Source organism: Amblyomma americanum, chromosome 3, assembly GCF_052857255.1.
Source record: "Amblyomma americanum isolate KBUSLIRL-KWMA chromosome 3, ASM5285725v1, whole genome shotgun sequence".
NCBI lineage: Eukaryota > Metazoa > Arthropoda > Arachnida > Ixodida > Ixodidae > Amblyomma > Amblyomma americanum.
The window spans coordinates 188,037,784-188,057,905 of NC_135499.1; the positions used below are offsets into that span (position 1 = coordinate 188,037,784).

General features: G+C 44.3%; 1 protein-coding gene, 1 long non-coding RNA gene and 1 pseudogene across 3 annotated transcripts in view; 1 reads left to right on the forward strand and 2 right to left on the reverse strand.

Moving 5' to 3' along the window:
• Positions 1 to 20,122, forward strand: part of LOC144125658 (ubiquitin-conjugating enzyme E2 R2) — a 44,819-nt gene that overhangs the window by 14,369 nt on the left and 10,328 nt on the right. For both annotated transcript variants that reach the window (XM_077659249.1, XM_077659248.1), the window contains exon 4: positions 8,519 to 8,653. In XM_077659249.1, the coding sequence (XP_077515375.1) occupies positions 8,519 to 8,653 (135 nt within the window). The remainder of the gene's footprint in view (positions 1 to 8,518; positions 8,654 to 20,122) is intronic.
• Positions 3,839 to 6,935, reverse strand: LOC144125656 (uncharacterized; annotated as a pseudogene).
• Positions 3,839 to 7,377, reverse strand: LOC144125661 (uncharacterized). Its single transcript, XR_013313403.1, has 2 exons — positions 6,947 to 7,377; positions 3,839 to 3,960 (listed from the first exon to the last, which is right to left on the reverse strand). It is a non-coding gene; the product is annotated as an uncharacterized LOC144125661 (long non-coding RNA).

Sequence of the window (20,122 nt, forward strand, 5' to 3'; positions counted from 1 at the left end):
TTAATCTCATGCAGAAAACTTTCACTGAGGAAGAGATATTTTACTCCATTTTACAAAGAATACATTCGTTTTCATCCATCATTGATTTTAGGGGAAGATCATGGGTTGGTACGCCATATATTTTTAGTTTTTAGAGGAAGCCGGAATTCTTCAAAAACTCTAACTCTGAGCTTCTGTAGATACACTGATACACCTCAGCCAATTTCTCATTCCTGAGAACAAGGCTGAGATCGTTATTATATTGGTTGGGAGCCTAGATATCCTTGAGCAGGCAAGGATGGTTGCATAGGTTACCAGGCTTCTCTTAAAGCTTGTACTAGTGTCCATTCTTGAAATGTCTTTCCTTTGGTGTCATTAGATAGTAAAACTAGCGTTTTATGTCGCATACACCACCAATAATTTTTCACATGTCTAAAATTTTGCAGTAAACTTTCCTATACCTTGTGCTTGGCGCATGATGGCTTTAGCTGCCTATGTGCCATTAAACCAAACACAACAACACATTATTGCACAACAGGGGTCAAATTAACGAGATTTCAGTATCCAACGCCTACATGTGTGGCGAATTTATGCTTTCAGAATGTTCCGTTTTGCTGATGCACTGGAAAAGCTGTGCCCCCGACATGCTGGAAGAGTGGATTGCTTTTGGCAATTTTGTGCTTGAATCTGAGCGCTTGCAAAAATTGATAGCAGCAGACATTGTGTTTTTTGTGGAAAACGACATGAAAGCACTGTTTCCGGCTCATAATTAATTGTGCTCCCGCTGCACACTGTAGACTATGAGAGAGACTTCTCAGCTGTGAAACTTGCCAAGACACACCTGAGAAATGGTCTGAAAGATAAGTCAGTGGACTTGCTCATTTATATTGCGTGTGCAGGGCCTACGGTCAAAACCTACCCGTGTGATAAGCTTAAAAAATAAAGTGGAACTAGTAGGTTCGAAATGCGGAAATAAACCAATAAACCCTCTTGCATTGTAGGTGTACTCCCATTAGGGCTGATGCTTGGGCGAGTTGGTGTGCCATTTTCAAGAATAGCGCGAGTTACCCCTGCCACACAGCAAATTTAATGTTATTCCCATCGAATGACATTCGCAACTAATGCCACTAATCTGCTACTACACGGGAGCATTTAATGTCATTCCCATCGAATGACAGTCGCCTTCGAATGAGTTTGGGGAACTCATTCGCATTCGATCTCGAACCGAATGTGTACTCTGGACACCAGATACGCTACAGAAACAAGCGACGCAAAAAATAGCATGCGCACTGCCAAAGTTAGAAATTGTATTTATTTAGTTCTGCTAAAGAAATATTAATTTTGGTGCGAACCTCTTGACACTAGAAGCTGTCGTGGATAGTTGTTACTCTCGGTCCCAGCAGCAGCGGCCGACCGTGAAGCAGGGCATTTGCTGCTACCGTCGGTCATTTTGGGTTGCGTGTTTCTTGCTGTTTGGCGTTTTATGTTCGTTTAGATCGCAGGTACTTAAAGATGTAACTGAGCACTTCACCTTTTCGAAGTCGTTTCCACGCTCCGCGCGCCGCCCCGTCAGCCATTTTGTTTGTTTGCATTTATCGGATTTGTGGTTGACTTTGTACTTGGCTTGGCTTTTTATGGCTACAGTGCTGTAGAATTGCCAAAGTTAGAAATTGTATTTATTTAGTTCTGCTAAAGAAATATTAATTTTGGTGCGAACCTCTTGACACTAGAAGCTGTCGTGGATAGTTGTTACTCTCGGTCCCAGCAGCAGCGGCCGACCGTGAAGCAGGGCATTTGCTGCTACCGTCGGTCATTTTGGGTTGCGTGTTTCCTGCTGGTTGGCGTTTTATGTTCGTTTAAATCGCAGGTACTTAAAGATGTAACTTAGCACTTCACCTTTTCGAAGTCGTTTCCACGCTCCGCGCGCCGCCCCGTCAGCCATTTTGTTTGTTTGCATTTATCGGATTTGTGGTTGACTTTGTACTTGGCTTGGCTTTTTATGGCTACAGTGCTGGAGAATTGCCGGAAATATTGTACAGAAATGTTCTCACCCGCTTTAGAAACACCACATAACAATTTTAAACATATTTTATGCGCGCTGATGTCTTTCAATTGTACTATTTTTTTTTTTACTGATCGTCACTGCCATCATTTTAGAATGAAATTATTTTTTACCGTGTAGCACCGAAGGAGACCAAATGATATTCGATGCATCGAATGACATTCGGTTAGAATGACATTAAATTTGCCGTGTGGCAGGTGTCGCATAACGGTTCTTTTTAAAAATTGCACTCCCATCTCAGAAATTTCGAGAACACTGTCTTTACCCATGGAACAAGGCACTGAAATGTTGCATGCATCAGTGCAGCCACAGCTTCTTCTTTCTCTTCTTTTTCCAAAGAAACCTCTTAGCTTAGGAGGCTAAATCATGCCATGCACTCGGCCCTGCTGATGCATTTAGGCTGTGGACCATTTCCTTAAATGTCATTTTGTTACATGCGCTATACGCAATGTCAGCTGTGTAATGGGCCCCACTTAATATGAGCTATTCTCTGAAGGAAGCACGTAAAACCCAGGAGAAACAGGGAACATTAGGGCCCGTAGCAAGCATGTTGAAAACTTCTTTTCATGTGGTGCAAATTTTATTTGAAACTTTTCACATCTCTCCAATGGTTTGAAAGTTGAGTCGTTCACATTATGGCACACACGTTCTCTCTCTCTCTCACACACACACACATGCACGCACGCACACCGCCGAAACAGGCTACTTTATCGTGAATGATATTTCTTCTGTAGTCCAGCTGGGAGATTTCGTAGAACCCTATGGAGCCCTCTTTAGCCCATATGCCATTCTGAGTGCACAGGTACAGCATAGCTTCAGTTTAGGCTTGTGATGGTTCACGAATAGGAATGTGTAGGAAAGAAGGCAAAGTTATTCTTTCCCCTTTCTCAACTTATGCCTCATGGCGCACTACTCGAAAGAAAAAGAAGGCAAAGTTTCCTGTAGGTGTTCTAATATTTCCCTGGTGCCTCATGCAGACCGCAATTTGCCCCAAATCAAGAAGTGAAAAGGAGTCCCAGTGTATTGGGAAACAAAAATCAACATTTCATTATCCTTCTTGCTAGTTCGACTCTCATGGTGCCCACAGTATTTTATTGGGCTTTTCCTTGTGTATATGGCATTCTTTCTTTCATCACTAGCTTTGTTTTGGTAGCAGCATGGGCATGTAGGTAATGCATTTCATTTCGTGCCTTATTGTAACACATATGAGGTGTTTTCCTCCTCATATAAAAGAGAAAAAAATGATGTGCTTTAGAATCTGGCAAGGTAGAATACGTTGCACTTTTGTTGGCTTGATCATTTAAAACAATGTTTGACAGATGGTGGTTTGCTACTTCTAGTGAACAAAGCATTTACTCAAAAGTTTTATGTCTGTTTGAGGTAATAGTCCACATAATAGTTTGGGAACAGGGCTTTTGGAAATTTTTCACAGTGTTACTTCTGCACGGTGCTGATCTAGAGCCAGAATTTGGGGTATGTGATTGTCCTAAAGCTGCTCATGCACTCAGTGGGACACCGTGGTAAGGTGATGCTTTGGTTCAGGAGACAACCTGGGGTTGTGAACAGACATCACACAACCCAGACAACACTGACATATCCTGAGGACTTACTGAGGATGTTTTTTTGAGGACATTCTTTATCCTCAGGACATCCTCAAATGGTCCTCAAAATGTACTAGAAAGGTCCTCATGTCCGGCCTCAGGACATCCTCAGAATAGCCTCAAAAGGACAATTTCTGATGTTTTGAGTACATTCTGAGGAGGTTATAACTGGTCAAGCTGCATAAAAAAACGCAAAAAATTTGTGCAAATAATTTATTCATTAAATTCCTCAGCTGCTTGCTGCCATTTGGTGTTATCCCGGTGTGCTTCACGGGCTCCTTTACTGCTCTTCTGAGCTGCGACTGTCTTCTGTGGTGCCTACAGAAATAGAGATGGAAAATCAGAGATGGAATATGCATTTATGAGGACACACATTTACAAAACCAAAACAAACATAGTAGAACACCGGAGCACAGGCAAATCATGTTATTATTTTGCATGTTGTGCATCCAAAAAGGAAATAATTCATACAAATAATAAATACTTGCACATAAGTAAAGTGTATATTTGGGAAGAAAAGGCACACAAACATCCAGTCATATCAAGGTATGTTGTTGGGCAAGCTGGTGAGATATTCAGAGGGAAAACAGTGCAAAAGAAAACACACAGGACAAGAAAGACAGACAAACTCGAGCGCTGACTAACAACTGAGTGTATTTAGTGCGAGAGCGAAATAAATACTTGGAAAAAATGACAAATGCGCAGGCGCAGGAAAGGAAAAAAAACAGCCATAGGTGAACTGGTCAGTCGATCATTTCGTTAAGCTATTCACTCCCTTCCTCTTTACATTTATGTTTTCATAAAAGGACTCCGCACCAAAACAGGCAGCAAACAATACAAGACAAGCGCTTGTTCCTTCTCTCTTACTGCATGCTGTCTGTTTTGGCACTAGGTCCTTTTACGAAAATATGCACAAACTAGCCCCTCAGCAAGCATTACATTTCTGTTTCACACATTTCCTAAAATAAATAGAGAATTTCTCGTCTTTTGTGTACAAATGCCCCACTGACATGAACCAGAAAACTGAGAAAACTCTCAGTAAAATATAATAAAATCCCGCCGATAATTCTGTAGCACACATAAATAGTACTGGCCAAGTTGAAATGCAATGATGAGAGATACTGCTTGAAAGCATCCATTTGGAGTTGGAAAAAGATAACATGCCACCCGCCATAGAAAAAGCCTTCAGCTTCTGCCACTGTGGCATAAACTCATGGTTTATACAGTCAGTTATGCTGATATTTCTGAATGAAGGAGGGGAAAAATAATGGCATCGCGTTTTAAAAAGAGTTTCAAAGCTTTGCATGAAACATTCTCTAGTGGCCAGACACGCAGACTAGACAGTTGTGATGCTCTGTATATGCCAAGCATTGATGATCGGCATGGAGAGGAGTACAGGTCCTCGAGCTGAATGAACTTTCTTCCTACAACGCAAGGTGCTCCAGTTGGCAGATGTGCAAAGTTCTCGATGACAATTATAGATCCATCTTGCAGAATGCAGCAGCTGTCCTCTTGCCAGGGGCAAGGACTACACTGCCTGGCAGCTTCACTTTTTTGAACTAAGGCCCTTGACATGGAGCAATAAGGGGCCCAGACTCATGTTGTCCAGTGAGCAGTGGGAAGTTTGGCATCTGCTGAGCCTCCTTCAGTACAGCTCCTTGCTGTGATAGTCTGTTAGAGAGCTGCTCAAGTGGTCGCTCTGGTTTTCGGAGCAGTCTTTTCAGAGCAAACATGTGGTTCTCAAATGGGAACGCACTCCATGAATCCAATGGCCCCAGGTGCTCAACATCGGATGCCAGATGGCATAGTCCATGCACATTGTGCGAAGCATGCTCCTTGCCATATATCTTTGTAAAGCCTTTAACAAAATGGTTCAGAAGCTCCCCTGCATACTGCACTTCACTTTTTGTGCCATTAGGCATTGAAAGAATGGTAATAGCAACATGCAAAGCTAGAAAATTCTCATACATCTGTGATGGAAGAAGCGATGACAGGAGCACGGGTCCCCCATACAGCAAAAAGAAACGAAACTCTGTGGCCTTCCAGCGATCCAGATCTGTGAGGCTACGAGGCTTTCGGTTAAGTTCACAAGGAACAAACGGTGCGGCCTTGACATTTTTCACTGACAGTTCAATGCGGACTTTGCTGCCAAGCCTTATAGCTTTCGGGCCACGGAAATTTGTGCACCACGCCTAGGCAAACGAGGTGAATATAATCTAGCGGGACATTCCTCACAATGTCTATTGGCAGCTGCTCTACAATACTGATTCCAGTATGATACTGCTCCTGCGACCTCTGCCTAAAACTGCAGTCAGTTCTCAGCTCACTGCTAATGTTTGGAAAACAGACTCTTCCTTCAATGTACGCACCCTTAACGGTGCACTTCGTGCAGCTGTAATAGCCCGCGTGGTTTCTGACTCACAAAACAAATGCCTTTGCAGGCGCATCACACACAATGGCTTTTAGCTTTACAGGTATTGTGAAAGCTTCAACAGCAATTCCTGTAGATAAAAGAACATTTAGCTCTTCAACAAAGCTGTATAGGAACTCATTTGCATCTCTCGGCTTGCTGTCACCGAAGAAAACACTCCTCACAAATGGTGCCGCATGCTTGAGGTTGCTTATGCGGCCGAGAATTGTCCAAAACTGGCCTCTAGAACTTTTCGATAATGGTAGGCCATCAATATAAAAAGTCAGATTCAGTTCCGGCGGCAGGTCTCGACACTGTCCCAGGATTTCCCGTATTCCTGCTTCTACACCGAAGTGGCGGTACTGGCCTTCCGAAATTTCGGAAAGTTCATTCGATTTTTTCGGTGTCTGTAGCAGCGCTCTCGCCGATGATGGGAGAGAAGAACACTTGTGGCTGCGGAGCACATTCAAAAGTGACGTGACAGCAGCATGCGACGACCCAGCTAGACTCCACTGCCCAAGTTTGAAGCTGGTGGCGGAAAGTCGCTACGTCCTCGTCAGCGCGTTCATGATCGGCTTCGTAATCAAACCTGCCGTCAACCTGAGGACAAAGGTCCTGATCGGAGCTTAAATCTACAAAAACCGATGAGGTCCCAGCTTCAGCATCTTGACTTGTGGGGTCTGGGGTCGGCACATCCTCAGTATCGGGCACAAAACGTTCGGTCACACACACATCACGCTGAAGCTGGCTGCACTGTTCTGACAATGGATCAGCACCAGCTTCGGCACACGTGGGGAGCTGCAGGCTAACGTCAACCCGTCTTTCCCTAGTGCGGCGAAACTTTCGCGCACGACTTTCCGTTGACATCGTGCAAATCTAAAAGGCGTCACTCACTTTTCTGAGAGGCATCCATCGCGGAATAACACGCACGTGCGAGTAGCGTGCGTGCTTTGCCGTCACAGTGATCGATCACGACGTTGCGGATGCAGGCTTGGCTTGGCTTAAACGAGAAGCGGCAACACACGGTAATGATGATGTTGATCGTGCGATGCGATGTTAAGAGGCAATAAATATTGCTGAACGATTGACTTTGTGAAAAAGAACATTTTTTACTGAAATAAAAAACACTGTAATTTGCCTACCCAGCAACACACAGACGGGCCCCCGGATTCAAGCCCGCTTTCCGTGATCGGGCTAAAATCGTGCTCCTTCGCCAAAGGAAAAGCTAGCGGCATTGCGTACAACACGTAGCCTTGCATGAAGGAAAACGATTTGCAGAAGCTTTAATTGTGCGCGATAGCGTCGTCACATGAAAAAACGGCAATCACAACTACAGTAGACCAGAACTCATCGATTTTCTCAGGACATGAACCAGCAGCGATGCGGGTGGCTGAATACGGCGTTGCACGAGCCTTACCGGAACCGCACCTCAAACTGTTTTCTCTGTCGTTGGCACGCAGCAAGCGTTCTCTGGGCTGCAGTTAGAACCAGCGTGCATGCGCGGTAGACACCTAAAGGCGGTGGTTTCTCTCGTTTCCGCGTGCAGCAATTTGCGGTCTAAGCGCGCTGTCGTTGAAAAAAACTGCATGCATACTGTCAATGGGATAAAACTTCAGAGCGCCGTCGCAGTAATGCATCACAAATAAAACTTAATGGAAGTAAATGCTTAGAAATCAAATTTCACACACACACACACACACACACACACACACACACACACACACACATATATATATATACAGGCATTATTTTTCTGATAATTTTCATGCATGCGTGTTCACAAACATATGTCCTCAAAATGTCATTTTGAGGACCACGAAGCCGCTGGTATGACCTGAGAACATCATTCTGCGAACGTTCTGAGGACAGTCCAATCTGGGACATTATGAGGACATATTGAGGATGTTTTAGAGGCCCCGAGGACGTTTGGACCATTTGAGGACGTCCTCAGGATGTTTGGTGTTGTCTGGGAACATGCAGGCATCATAACATTTTGCCACCGAATTGTTCGGCTACTGAGCCGGAGTTCCTGGGTTCAAACCCAACTGCAGCGGCCGCGTTTTGATGGAGGCGAAATGCAAAGGTGCCTGTATGCTGTGCAATGTCAGTGCAGGTAAAGGATCACTAGTTGGTCTAAATTATTCTGGAGCCCTCCGCTACAGCACCTCTTTCTTCTTTCACTCCCACCTTCTTCCCTACACACTATGGAGCAGCTCGGGTGTTCACCAAGATGTGAGACAGATACTGCGTCATTTCCTTTCCTCAAAAACTTGTTCTCTCTCTCTCTCTCGTGGCCACTGTGGCTAGGATTCAGTTGAGGTTGTGGTGGGACTGAAAATGATACTGCAAGAGATAATTAAATCTCTTGCACAGGCACATGCAGCGCTTAACAGAACGAGGCTAGTTAGCAAGTTGCTAAATCATAAATTTCTTGACTGTAACACAGTTGTCTTGTGTATGTTCCAGGACCATCTTACTCAGCGTCATCTCACTGTTGAACGAGCCCAACACTTTCTCTCCAGCCAATGTAGATGCTTCCGTTATGTACCGCCGCTGGAAAGACTCTAAGGGTGCTGACAAGGAGTATGAGAACATCATACGGTGAGTCTGTTGCTTCTAAATGAGCTTATGTCAAATGTATAGAGAAACCGGCATTTTCACTGTGCAGGGTCAAAATGTTGTGCTGGCATTTGTGGGCAGAATTTCAGTTATTTATACCTTGTAAAGTCGCAGCCTGGTGAGGAAAATCCTAGGCTTTTAAAAAATGCAGTTTGCATCTTTCTAGAGGCCTTTGCTGTCACATCTCTGGTGGGACGGTTTAGACAGTGACATTACAATTATGTGGTACTTAATCTTTTTATGCTTCACAGTCTTGTGTTGTAGTATCGTACAGCACCTTTCCTTGCAAGACACATTTGCCTGGTTCTTTATTGATGTGGCATGACATTGGCACATTTGTTTTAGAGCAGGGAATCTTTGCATGTTCATTTGGACTCTCTGCTTTCTTTTTCCTTTATCAGTTCTAGTCTTAAATGGTTTGCACTTGATGCCCAGCAGTGTAGTGATTCATGCCGTCTTTTCTACATGAAAAGCGGAGCATTACTTTTGTGTTGGTCACTTTGAGATCGAACATGGTTGAGTTCTTTCTAAAATATAGGCATATGACTGATATAATTGGACGCCCTTTTTTCCAAAAGCTGTGTCATTGCGAATGGTATTTTGCTTGTGCACGAATCTGACAATGACAATTCCGGGAAATCTTACCAGTCATTGTTTTGTTTTATATTTTCACAGCAGATGTAATTATTTTGTGCTAAGGTCAGGTAAGGAAAGGGAGATAGATGTGAATGCATGCAGTGCAGTTGTTTTTGTAGCTAGCATACACCCATTGTGCACAAACATTGGTCGATTCTTGACTTTTGCTACTTTTCTACTGATGTCGTTCTTCATGCTTCCGCTTCAGTTATGGACACCACAATAAAAATTTTGCGGTAAAAGCAGCTGCTTTATTTTTTATGGGCTGCAGTTGAGACATTTACTGTTCTCTGCTGCAGTGCAGCTGTCCAAATAACGTCTTGGGCTCACACAAGCCCGAGAATGCATTCCATAACCTTCACAAAACAAATTGTGACTACTGTAGGCAACGATGGATTTCAACAGGACTTGGCCCATAAGCATAAGAGTTAAATTCATCATCAAAGACAGGCCATGGTAACTTTCAGGAATTGGCGCTAGATGGCATGGAATGTAACGTACCGCGGTGGCTCAGTGGTTAGGGCGCTTGGCTACTGATCTGGAGTACACGGGTTCAAACCCGACCGTGGCGGCTGCGTTTCGATGGAGTCGAAATGCAAAGGCGCCCGTGTACTGTGCAATATCAGTGCACGTTAAAGATCCCCAGGTGGTCGAAATTATTCCAGAGCCCACCATGGCACCTCTTTCTTCCTTTCTTCTTTCACTCCCTCCTTTATCCCTTCTTTTACGGTGTGGTTCAGGCATGGTTCGGTTGTCCGCCAATATGTGAGACATACTCTGCCATTTCCTGTCCCCAAAAAACCAATTTTCAATGTAGGCAGCGAGTAAATGTCCATAATTGTTATGTGGTATGGAGGACAGATTCAAGTTGACCTGTATTTCTAGATGACTTTCTAACGACGCTATTTTCAGTGATAACGGAGCTTTTATAAGACAGAAAAGACCAAAACAACAAAATACAAATGTTGCCGCCATTGTTTGCAAACAGACAGTGTATCAAGCAAGGCTACGCTGCCATCCACTTCATGAAACATGAAGGCATTAAACAGAAAGGCAAAGATAGCAATTGATATAAGAAAGAATCGACCAACGGCTGAGACAAGCGTTCCATTGGCACTGGCCATCGTAATTAGGCCTAGCAACTAAGCTGAAAACCAATCTCTAAGCTGGCGGTATACATGTTATTGTAGGCGCTCTGCTGTGACTCGCATATAATGAAGGTGTTAAGCAATTGCTTGTCATCAAAATGCAACTTTTGACGATTTTATGGTAGAAACAGTTGAGGATGCAGTGTATTTTGTCGCACGCACGAACTCCTCAGTATGAAAAACAGTGCCATTTTGTTCCTCTTGCCGGCTCCGTGAAGCTGTACGCCTCCTGTGCACTTTGTTGCTGCATCTTCGCATATCAAAACGAAAGAAATCTGCACTGTGAACTTTGATCACTCTTCAAGTTATACCAGCGGACGATGTCTGAGAACGGTACCAGCTTGCAACCGCGAATGCACGATGTGCGGACCTGCAAAAAGTATCGATTCCGTTTTATTCGATCATGTTTACAACCCCCCTTAAATCTCAATTAATGAGGTTCCACTATAGGCCTTTGCTTCGGGCATCTGGATTGTCAAAACGCCTTCTCTTTGGACTTGCAAACCGGTTTCGCTGCAGCTTCCACAGTGCTAGCGTCAAGTGTGCACGACAGTCCAAAGAGCAATATGGTGATGGCCGGGGAGCCCTTTTTGCAAAAGTCTATACACATTATTTGGCGGCTTGGCTATTGGTGACTGTGCCGCAATGAGTGCGAATGGAGTCCAAAAAATCGAACAATCATGTGCAGTGCATCTAAAATTTCAGGAGCTCTTACACATTGGTGTTATGAGGCATGTTGCAGTGCCACAGGAAAGTCCGAATAATCAAGCATGTCCGATAAATCAGCGGTCCGAATTTTTCGGTCGTCGTCTCCAGTAAGCCGGCCAAGGTAGTGAAGACTTGTCAAAGTCACCCTAGCACTATAAACTTTAAACTGCATCGGGTACCTTATCATCTCTGTTCACTGGCATCCATCCGAGCACAGCCATACGGCTACAAAGGAAAGCTATACAGCTTTCTCAGAAACTTCGTAGTTAGAAAAATTCATCCTGCTCCGGGGTTCGAACCTGGGACCACCGGTTCACCAAAGCAGTCGCTCTACCAACTGAGCTAACCGGGACGGCCAGCTTATGGTAGGGCGAGAGCGAATTGATCAATAACTCAAAGTGGGAACAGTGGTGGTCAAACGTTTTAGGGAATCCCCCCAAGGTTGAGTAGATTTGTATTAAGGGAGTAATTACTCATTGGCATCCACCTACTTTCCACTTCGACAACCACAACCAAATAGGTTGTTTCTATTGTTACCTTCCCGTTAAAAATGTTTCAATTAATGTTGCCGTTACTCACACCCCACAGTCCTAAAATCTTGTTTAGAGCAGCTAGTGCAGCTCCCACATCGTACAGCAAAAGCCTCACAGGGTAACAGTTACATGATGCATTAATACTGGCATCAGTGGTAAAAGAGCTTCGTCTACCTACATTTGGTGAACATAATGAGCAAAGGAATCCGATAAGTACACTTTTCCCATCAATCAGCCGCAAATGGAAGCATGCAGAAAGATGACCTCATTGTTAAATATCTGTTTTGTTGCCACAGCCAAAGAAACGAAGCAGTGAATTGCATATCAGATGAGGCATGTGCGATGTTTGAGCCACTGATAACTCACTGCATATTCTATGCTGTTGTGCACCGCTGCACTGCTTTTTCTTTTTCTGGTGGTCGCTTGTCGGACCTGGAGCACAAATGATGACTGACGAAGTGCTACATTAAAAGCTTGTGAAACGCGGTTGGCAGTAGTCAAATGCGTCAGAGCCAAAGAGAAACTACGCGTGAATGGCGTCGGCTCTTCAGTTGGCCAGCGACACTCCCCGGCACCGCTGCTGTTCGACTGGGGGTGCCGCCTCGATTGGAACAGCGGCCCTTCCATCAACTATCAACGCTCCCTTGAGCGCCGAGCGCGCATTTGAAAGTAAAAAGAAAACTTGTACGCTTGAGCTTCCCGTAGAATGCGATTGTATTATCGGGCCGCCGCCACTTACCAGCAACCACAGTCAGCAGCTATGTGTGGGGTGGCAGTTTGTTGCTTATCGATAGCAGCCATCGGCCGCCACCCGCGCGCGCGGGCAGGGTATGCTAGTTTTGCGTGTTGACATAGCAGCTGCTCAAGGCCAGCACCAAGAGCGATGCGACGGAGCCGCGCAGCAAAAATGCAACCACGCTGTGGCATGCCTGATATCTCGTTTGTCTCGCCTTTACTTATGGTGCGATGTTTTCATTTCGATTGTAAGTTAAGCCCCCCCCCCCCCATTTCGGATTTTAAATTTAAAGAATAGGTTGACTTACGATCATGTAAATACGGTACATCATTCTTGCCACTCTATGTTGAAATGCTTATGCCTGCGCTTGCTTACTTCTGTCATACATTTCGTCACTGGGCGGTAACTGCTCTGCTGCCATGAAACAATGAAAAGGATGCTTCTGTTGTCTGCTTGCTTCTCTGTTTTCTGCTGACCGATGATAAAACAACTTAGAGTGACAACACAACACTCAAAGTTAAAACATTAGTTTCTGTAACCACTAATGGGTAACTGATCACTGCAACTGTCTCACGCACTGAGGTTGCCACAGCAAAGAAAGTATTTGACTACAAATTTGTCTATTGCCAAAATAACTTGTGCATTTACCATTCCCCTCCCCCCTTAAGCACGTTCGCGATCTCGCCGCGATTGGCCGGCGCTGCCGGCTACCACAAAATTGCCTGATCTCGTCAAAGTGAATGATGCTAAATACCAGCTGCATGAACGCGTCTGATCGCGTGCGTTTGTTGATGATGGAAGGACGGACGGAGGTATATGAAATCTCGACCCTTCCAAAAAAATCTGTTGAAACCTTTTTTTCCGCATAATGAACCCTCCCCCCAAACTTTTTCAACTTTTCTGGAAAAAAGTGGGTTCATTACGCGAGTATATACGGTATTTTGCTTTAATAATACGCTTGAAAACACTCTCTTGATAAGCCCTCGTTGCCACTTGCACCTATTTTGTTATGCCTTTGCAATTAGTTCTTAATGAATATTTGTTTTATAAATAACACACATGAAGATGACAGTGTGGATGTCATTAAAGAATCGGAAGGAGCTGATGAGAATGACCCAGCAAACAGTGATGAGGCTTTGGCTGCGGATATGGGTATGACTACAATTTGCAAGACAAAAGTACTCTTTTACTTCTGCAGCCGCTCTTCGTGTCATTGCTTCATGTTTCCATTGAAAATCATCAGAAAATTACTCTGAACTAAACTATGTGAAGAAAAAAATACCTGTACTTCTGTTGAAATTGCTACATGTATTCTAATTGAAATGAATAGCATTTATAGCCTTCCATGGTGTACTGAGACATGTGGGCTTGAAATTTGTATTCTCTGCTGAGTGGCTTTCCACAGCCCATGCTTTGTCTTCAGCCATTCCAAGAAAACACAAAATGGTTGAAGATTGGAGTCATGCTCACATTGCAATGTTGAACCTATGTTTCCAATGTTTCAGCAGTCAAAAGTTGCAGATTCTTGAAATCTCCTGGTAGATGGCTTCTTATATATTCAGTAGAATCTCTTGATGTGATTACTGTTGATCCAAATTTTGCGGTGATACAGATTTTTAAAATGTTCTGGCCCAGAATGCTTTTTATACAGTAAGCTACAGAACCTGCGGCAGATGATACGAGCACACGAACCACCAGATGTCTTCCATTGGGCTCCCGACGATGATGGTGCTGTTCAGAAGGAACTACTTGGTGACATATTGTGGGAAAAAAGGTCCAAATGAGCATTATGGACTTTCCCAGATGGAAATAACTAAGGAAAAGAAAAAAATTCCAAGGGTGCATTGAAGCCTGCTTAGGTATAGTAATGCGAAACCATTTCCCTTACTGCGCATCTGCCATCTCGCCTCCGTCATCTCTCCTACGCACGTGCCATCTGCTGGACCAGCGCCGTACATTGCGAGGGGGTTTCAGCGGGTGACGCATGATGGCACTACGACTGCATCTTTATTCAGTTCATGCGGACATGCTCTGTCCACAACTTCTCTCCCCAGCACCTGTTCACAGCTTCCAGTGACGCGACTCATGAACCAAGAAATGCTTTCGCATTTAAAAAAAAAAGGATATGTCGAGTCCCGAACACTATGCGGTGCCAGTGCCAATGAGAGGCGGCAGGCTTTGCCGCACTACACAGATGACCGGTCGTGGAGTGCACCCATCTATGGTTCCATATGTACACAACAGACGGTGCAGAGGTACGTTCTACTTCTGTTCTGCTCTACTGATTGCAGATTACCGGCAACACTTTTGCATAAAAGGGCACATGCACATTGCGGTCTCCCCGCAGGGGCATCTGCAGCGTGCAGGTGATGGTGATTGAAGCACCATGGTTTCCCCGAACATCCACAGGGACATCCCCACAGGGGGGTGATTGTGTGCAATGCGCCACCACAGACCCGAGCACCCACACTTAGCCATGCGTGGCATCGCCGTGTTCATGGAAAAGGGGATCTGGGTGGTTGAGCAGATGCCGAGCGTTTGGACCTTTAAAGCCCCTCGGCGGAGGCAACACACCACTTTGGCTCCAGCTTCCCATAGACGCCATCTCCAGCCTGACCCGACCAGAGGAAATCGGCAGTCTCCTTTTCCTATTCTCCCCTCCACCTTTCACTTTCCTATCCTCTTTATAACAATTTTCCTCTCTTCTCCTCCCTTCTTGGTTTTACCTTTTTTTTCCTGGTGGTAGGGTTAACCTGGTGTGGAGTAACTATCCCGAGTTGCCCCATATGTGGTTGTAGTTAGGGTGTGCAGCTGGCTTGGGCTGGACTTGCTTTCAAGTTCCTGTTCCGTCCCCTAGTTGGGATCCATGGTGGGTGGCTGGCACCGTGACCAAAAACAATTTTTTTTATGGCTCCCCCCCCCCCTCCAAACACGATTGTTCTCTTTAAGAGGGCGGAACAATGCAGGAGACCTTTTTCAAAAAAGAAAGGCAACATTCCCCAAATTCCATGTGATCCGTAGTGAAATAGAACCAAAACAAGCAAGAATCTTATCCTCGTTTCTCGTATTAAAGTACTTGACAGATGCCTTGGGCCTTGGCTGCAAGTTATCGCCAGTGGTGACCTATTGCTTGAACTGCATGACACTGTGCAGTACTCAAGACTCTCCATCATTGTGTCCATAAGGGACATCCCTGTCTCTGTCACTTCACATCAGTCTCTAAACACCGTCCGAGGGGTAATCTCAGAAATTGATTTTGTCCGCCTCACAGAAAAAAAAAATGCTTGAATTCTTGTAATAGATGTTCACCGAATCAAGATCCGGAAAGATAACAAGGAAATAGACAGGAAACACCTGATCCTGACATTCAACACTAGCACATTGCCTGAAAACATTAAAGTGGGCCACCTGGAAATAAATGTAAAACCATATATACACAACCTGCGCGGATGTTTTAATTGCCAGAGGTTTGGCTACGGTTCACAGAGTAGTTGTGGCCACAGAACTTGCCCAAAATGCGCTTCAAAGCTCGCCCATCTGGTGAATATTACGCCGCTCTGTGCTGTGCAAACTGTGAAGGAGAGACCATGCTGCTTACTCCAGGGCGTGTTGGTCCTGGAAAAAAGAAAACGAAATAATCACTCTGAAAACATTTCATTCAAGGAAGCAAGAAGGCGATTTGCTCTAACCATGAACACATTGTTTTGCACTGCAAAAACAAACTTCGTCGATGTGGTGTGTGGGCGCGGCGCATCACACCAGGATCCGGCATCTGTCCAGGCCACACGCAGTGAGCCTGTGACGGGGCCGACCTGTGTGCTGCAGAAGCTCGCAGTCATGAAATCAAGAAAGTGAGCATGCCCCATAGAGACTGCATGAAATTAATACATAGTAATTTGAAGGCTATATGGCAGACAACTTGGGATGATGAAATAAACAACAAACTGCATTTTGTAAAGCCTGCCCTTGGGGAATGGAAGATCTGTACACACCAGGAACATTTTATAGCAGTAATTTTATGTCGTCCCCTGATAGGACACACACACCTGACACATAGCTTCCAACTGACAAGTCAAGACAAAGCTCTTTGTAAAAGATGTGGAGACGAGCTCACACTAAACCATATTTTACTGTCATGCTCAAAACTAAAAAAACTAAAAAAGTAGTATTTTACTCAATTTTGTAATGAATGCATTCCGTTTCACCCAGTGCTACTCTTGAGTGATAATGCAATTGTTGACATGTCTTTGTTTTTAACTTTTTAAAAGAAGCTAGTTTTCTTCATAAACTGTGAATATCTTACTTGTCTTTGATACACCTCCACTTTCTCATTCCTGAAAATAAGGCTGAGGTTTCCATTTCATTGGTTCGGAGCCTCGACATCCTTGCCTCACCAACAATGGCCGCTGAGGTTACCCGACCTTCTTTAAAGCTTTTACCATCAGCCATTTACAAAATTTATTCCCTTTACCTTCACTAGGTGGTACGAAATAACTCTTTAGGCCCTTTACACCACTGTTGTTCTACTTTTTTTGAAATCCTGCACAAAAAAATTTTCTATACCTTGTGTTTGGCGCATGATAGCCTTAGATGCTCATGTGTCACTAAACACAACGCAAGTTTGAGACCTCAGTGCATATTCGTCTTTTTGGGGAAGAAAAGGTCAGTTAGAGGATTTTATTCTGTGTAGTAATGTTTGTTTGCTGAACTCTGGTAAACCCATATAGTACAGCTCTCCAACTTCGGGAAGAAGAGCTGTTTGGATTTGTCTGCCTGTCATCCTCGCCAGCAGTCATCCCAACAAAACCACGGCGGTGTAAGCTAGATTTAGCTGACAGGGCATTGCTTACAGAAAAAGCCATTTTAGAGAATATAACTTTAGAAAATCTTCGCATAGATGAAATAAATGAAATGTTCACAGCATGCGTTCTTACTGCTGCACGCCTATCAATTTTAGAATCCACAGGAGTAGTACGCTAGAACCACAAAGTGCGGTGCACACGAGAATATACGGAGGCAAAACAACAACAAAATAAATCATGGGGAATCTTCGCAGATACACAACACACGAGAACTTGATCGGCTTCAAAAAGGCGAGAGCGCAAGCACAGTATATTCGGTGCATTGCCAAGAAAACATCATGGAAAGCTTATGTGTCTAATAATGCAATTATTGATATATCTTCTGTTTTTAGCTTTTTAAGAAAAGCAGGTTTTCTTCAAAAATTGTGAATTCATACCCAGCACTTCACTTGATTTTATAATGCGGGCCGCAGCTTCGCAGGGGGCCGTTGCAAGCGCCACTGTAAAGCGCCCTCTCCAGCCAACTCCCCATAATTGACCGGGCAGACCAGTGACCCCTCTCATTGAATAGCTGCGCGAGTAGCGTGCTTGCCAGTTTTGCACATGCTTTGCACATGTTGGCCTGCCTGCAAATATGTTTTCGCAGTCGCATGCTTTTTCCCTCATGCTTGAGCATTGACGGGCTTCACAGGATTAGGAAAATGTGCACTCTAAGATGTGGGTTCAGAGAAATAGTGGACAGTGAAACTTTTTTTCACAGCACAAACTTGAAACTGCTAGTGAATCATGTCCACCTCCGTGGAGCAGATTGTTGATGAATACGCATTACCATAACGGCAAAATGTGTGTCGCAAGTAAATGACATCATTTACAAAAATAGCATTTCTTTTTGGCATGCTCATTTTCGCAAAATGCTTCATTTTGTTGGATGGGTGAGCAGTTCGGTGCATGCAGTTTTGTTGACCAAATAGTTAGGTACTAGTTAGTTTTTCGCTGAATTCTCATGGAAATAATCTTTCTTTTGAACATAAAATTTGAGGATAAAATAATGACGTGCCCTTGAGGCAATACGTGAGGCTGGAGGGAAAAATGAAAACACGCACGAAATGCGCCTGCCACCTGTTCTCTCATGGTTAACAGAAAAAATGCTTGTTTGGTTAATCGTTATCATTGAGATAAGTGGTTGGTATATTTATTTTAATGCCAATTACAATGCACTTGCATCCCCAAAACAATTTGCAGATCCATCGCTCATATGCAAATGCTCATTCATATGCAAGGAAACATTTTGACTTAACCTTTTTTTTTTAGAAATTTTTTAGACTAATAAATTTGGAAAATGAGCCTGGCGTCACAGGTCAGTACACTGAGGCGGTCACTGAACTTGTCTCACATGCGTCTGCATAACACAGTTGATGTCAGTCTCCCAAATGTTTTCCATTACCTGACCGGCGGAGGGCTTTACTGGAAAAAAAATAGATTTGCGTGGAGCGCTTTTCAGCCAGTCCCATGGTGGATTCGTGTTCTTTTATTTTGTTTTTTAGGTTTCTGTGAATAAATAATTCACATTGCAGACAACATAGCCGCAAATTAGGCCCACAGAAATAAAAATATGCGTGAACTCTTTGATTGACGCATCTCTCCGCCGATGGCAGAGCAGCAAGCTGCCACGGGACTGGCTGAAAGGCACTCCACGCATTAGTTGACTCCTCCTACCTTCAGCGTTGAGTTCGAAAAAAGGGCGGGAGCCAGCACGTTTAATGCGATTTAAATTGGGGAAATCGGCCGCACAGGACAATAACTCGAAGTTTCTAGGAATGCTTGAAACGTGTAGATCGAGTTCCCGTGGTAAAAATAAGAGTTCATATTCCTCTTTATTGCTCCTTTAGCTGCTCAGTGCGAGCTATAGAAAAAATCCAAAAGATTTTGGGATACTTTGGAAGGATGGACCATTACCTTCAGTATTTCCATAACAGTACCTGACAATTTTCTAATATTAAAAATTTTCATCCAAGAGTGTGGAAAATGTCCAGGAAATCGGCAGAATTTCACCGGCAGCTTCTGGCCTTTGGAGTTCGGGGAACTATTGTGACAGCACCCGACACAACAAGTTTCTCCACTGTTTGAATCCTGCAGAATTCCAGCCATGACTCACAATGAGCGGCAACGCCTCTTTTATTCATCTGCGAGCAGTACGACGTGTGCACACAATGAAAGAGAGAGCGCCAGCGGTGCGAGCAACACACATACCAGTCGAGACGTTGCTGACTCAATGCGCTCTGCTGGTGTAGTGGGGGCAAACTTTACGCGTGCTTCCCTATACACCTCACCCACTTTTCTCGCTCCTGAGAAGGTGGCTGAGGTTTTTATTTGATTGGTTGGGAGTCTCGAGATCCTTGCCGTCTAGGATGGCCGCTGAGATTACCCCACCCTTTTTAAACCTTTTATTAGTAGCAATCTCTGAAATTACTATCCTTTGTCGTCACTAGGTAGTACAAACTAACCTTTTAGGCCCTCTACACCACTGACGATTTGTCACATTTCTATAAAATTCTCGCGACAGACGGGACAGAGAAGAAGGGACACAGAGCGCTCTGTGTTGTGTCCCTTCTTCTCTCTCCCGTCTGTCGCACTGTTATGGATCACCATGAACACCAACTCACCCGACAACTGGTATGATAAAATTCTGCAGAAAACTTTTCTGCACCAAGCAGAAAGCTTGGCACATGATAACCTTAGTTGCCTATGTGCCATAAAACCCAACACAACACACACATTGCGGTCTGTCGTGGCTAAATTTTTCATTTTAACCTATTGTCAAGAAGGCTCCAGGTACAGGCATGCGATGTGCAGTTACTTCATTAAATCAAAAGTGTGGTATAAACTTA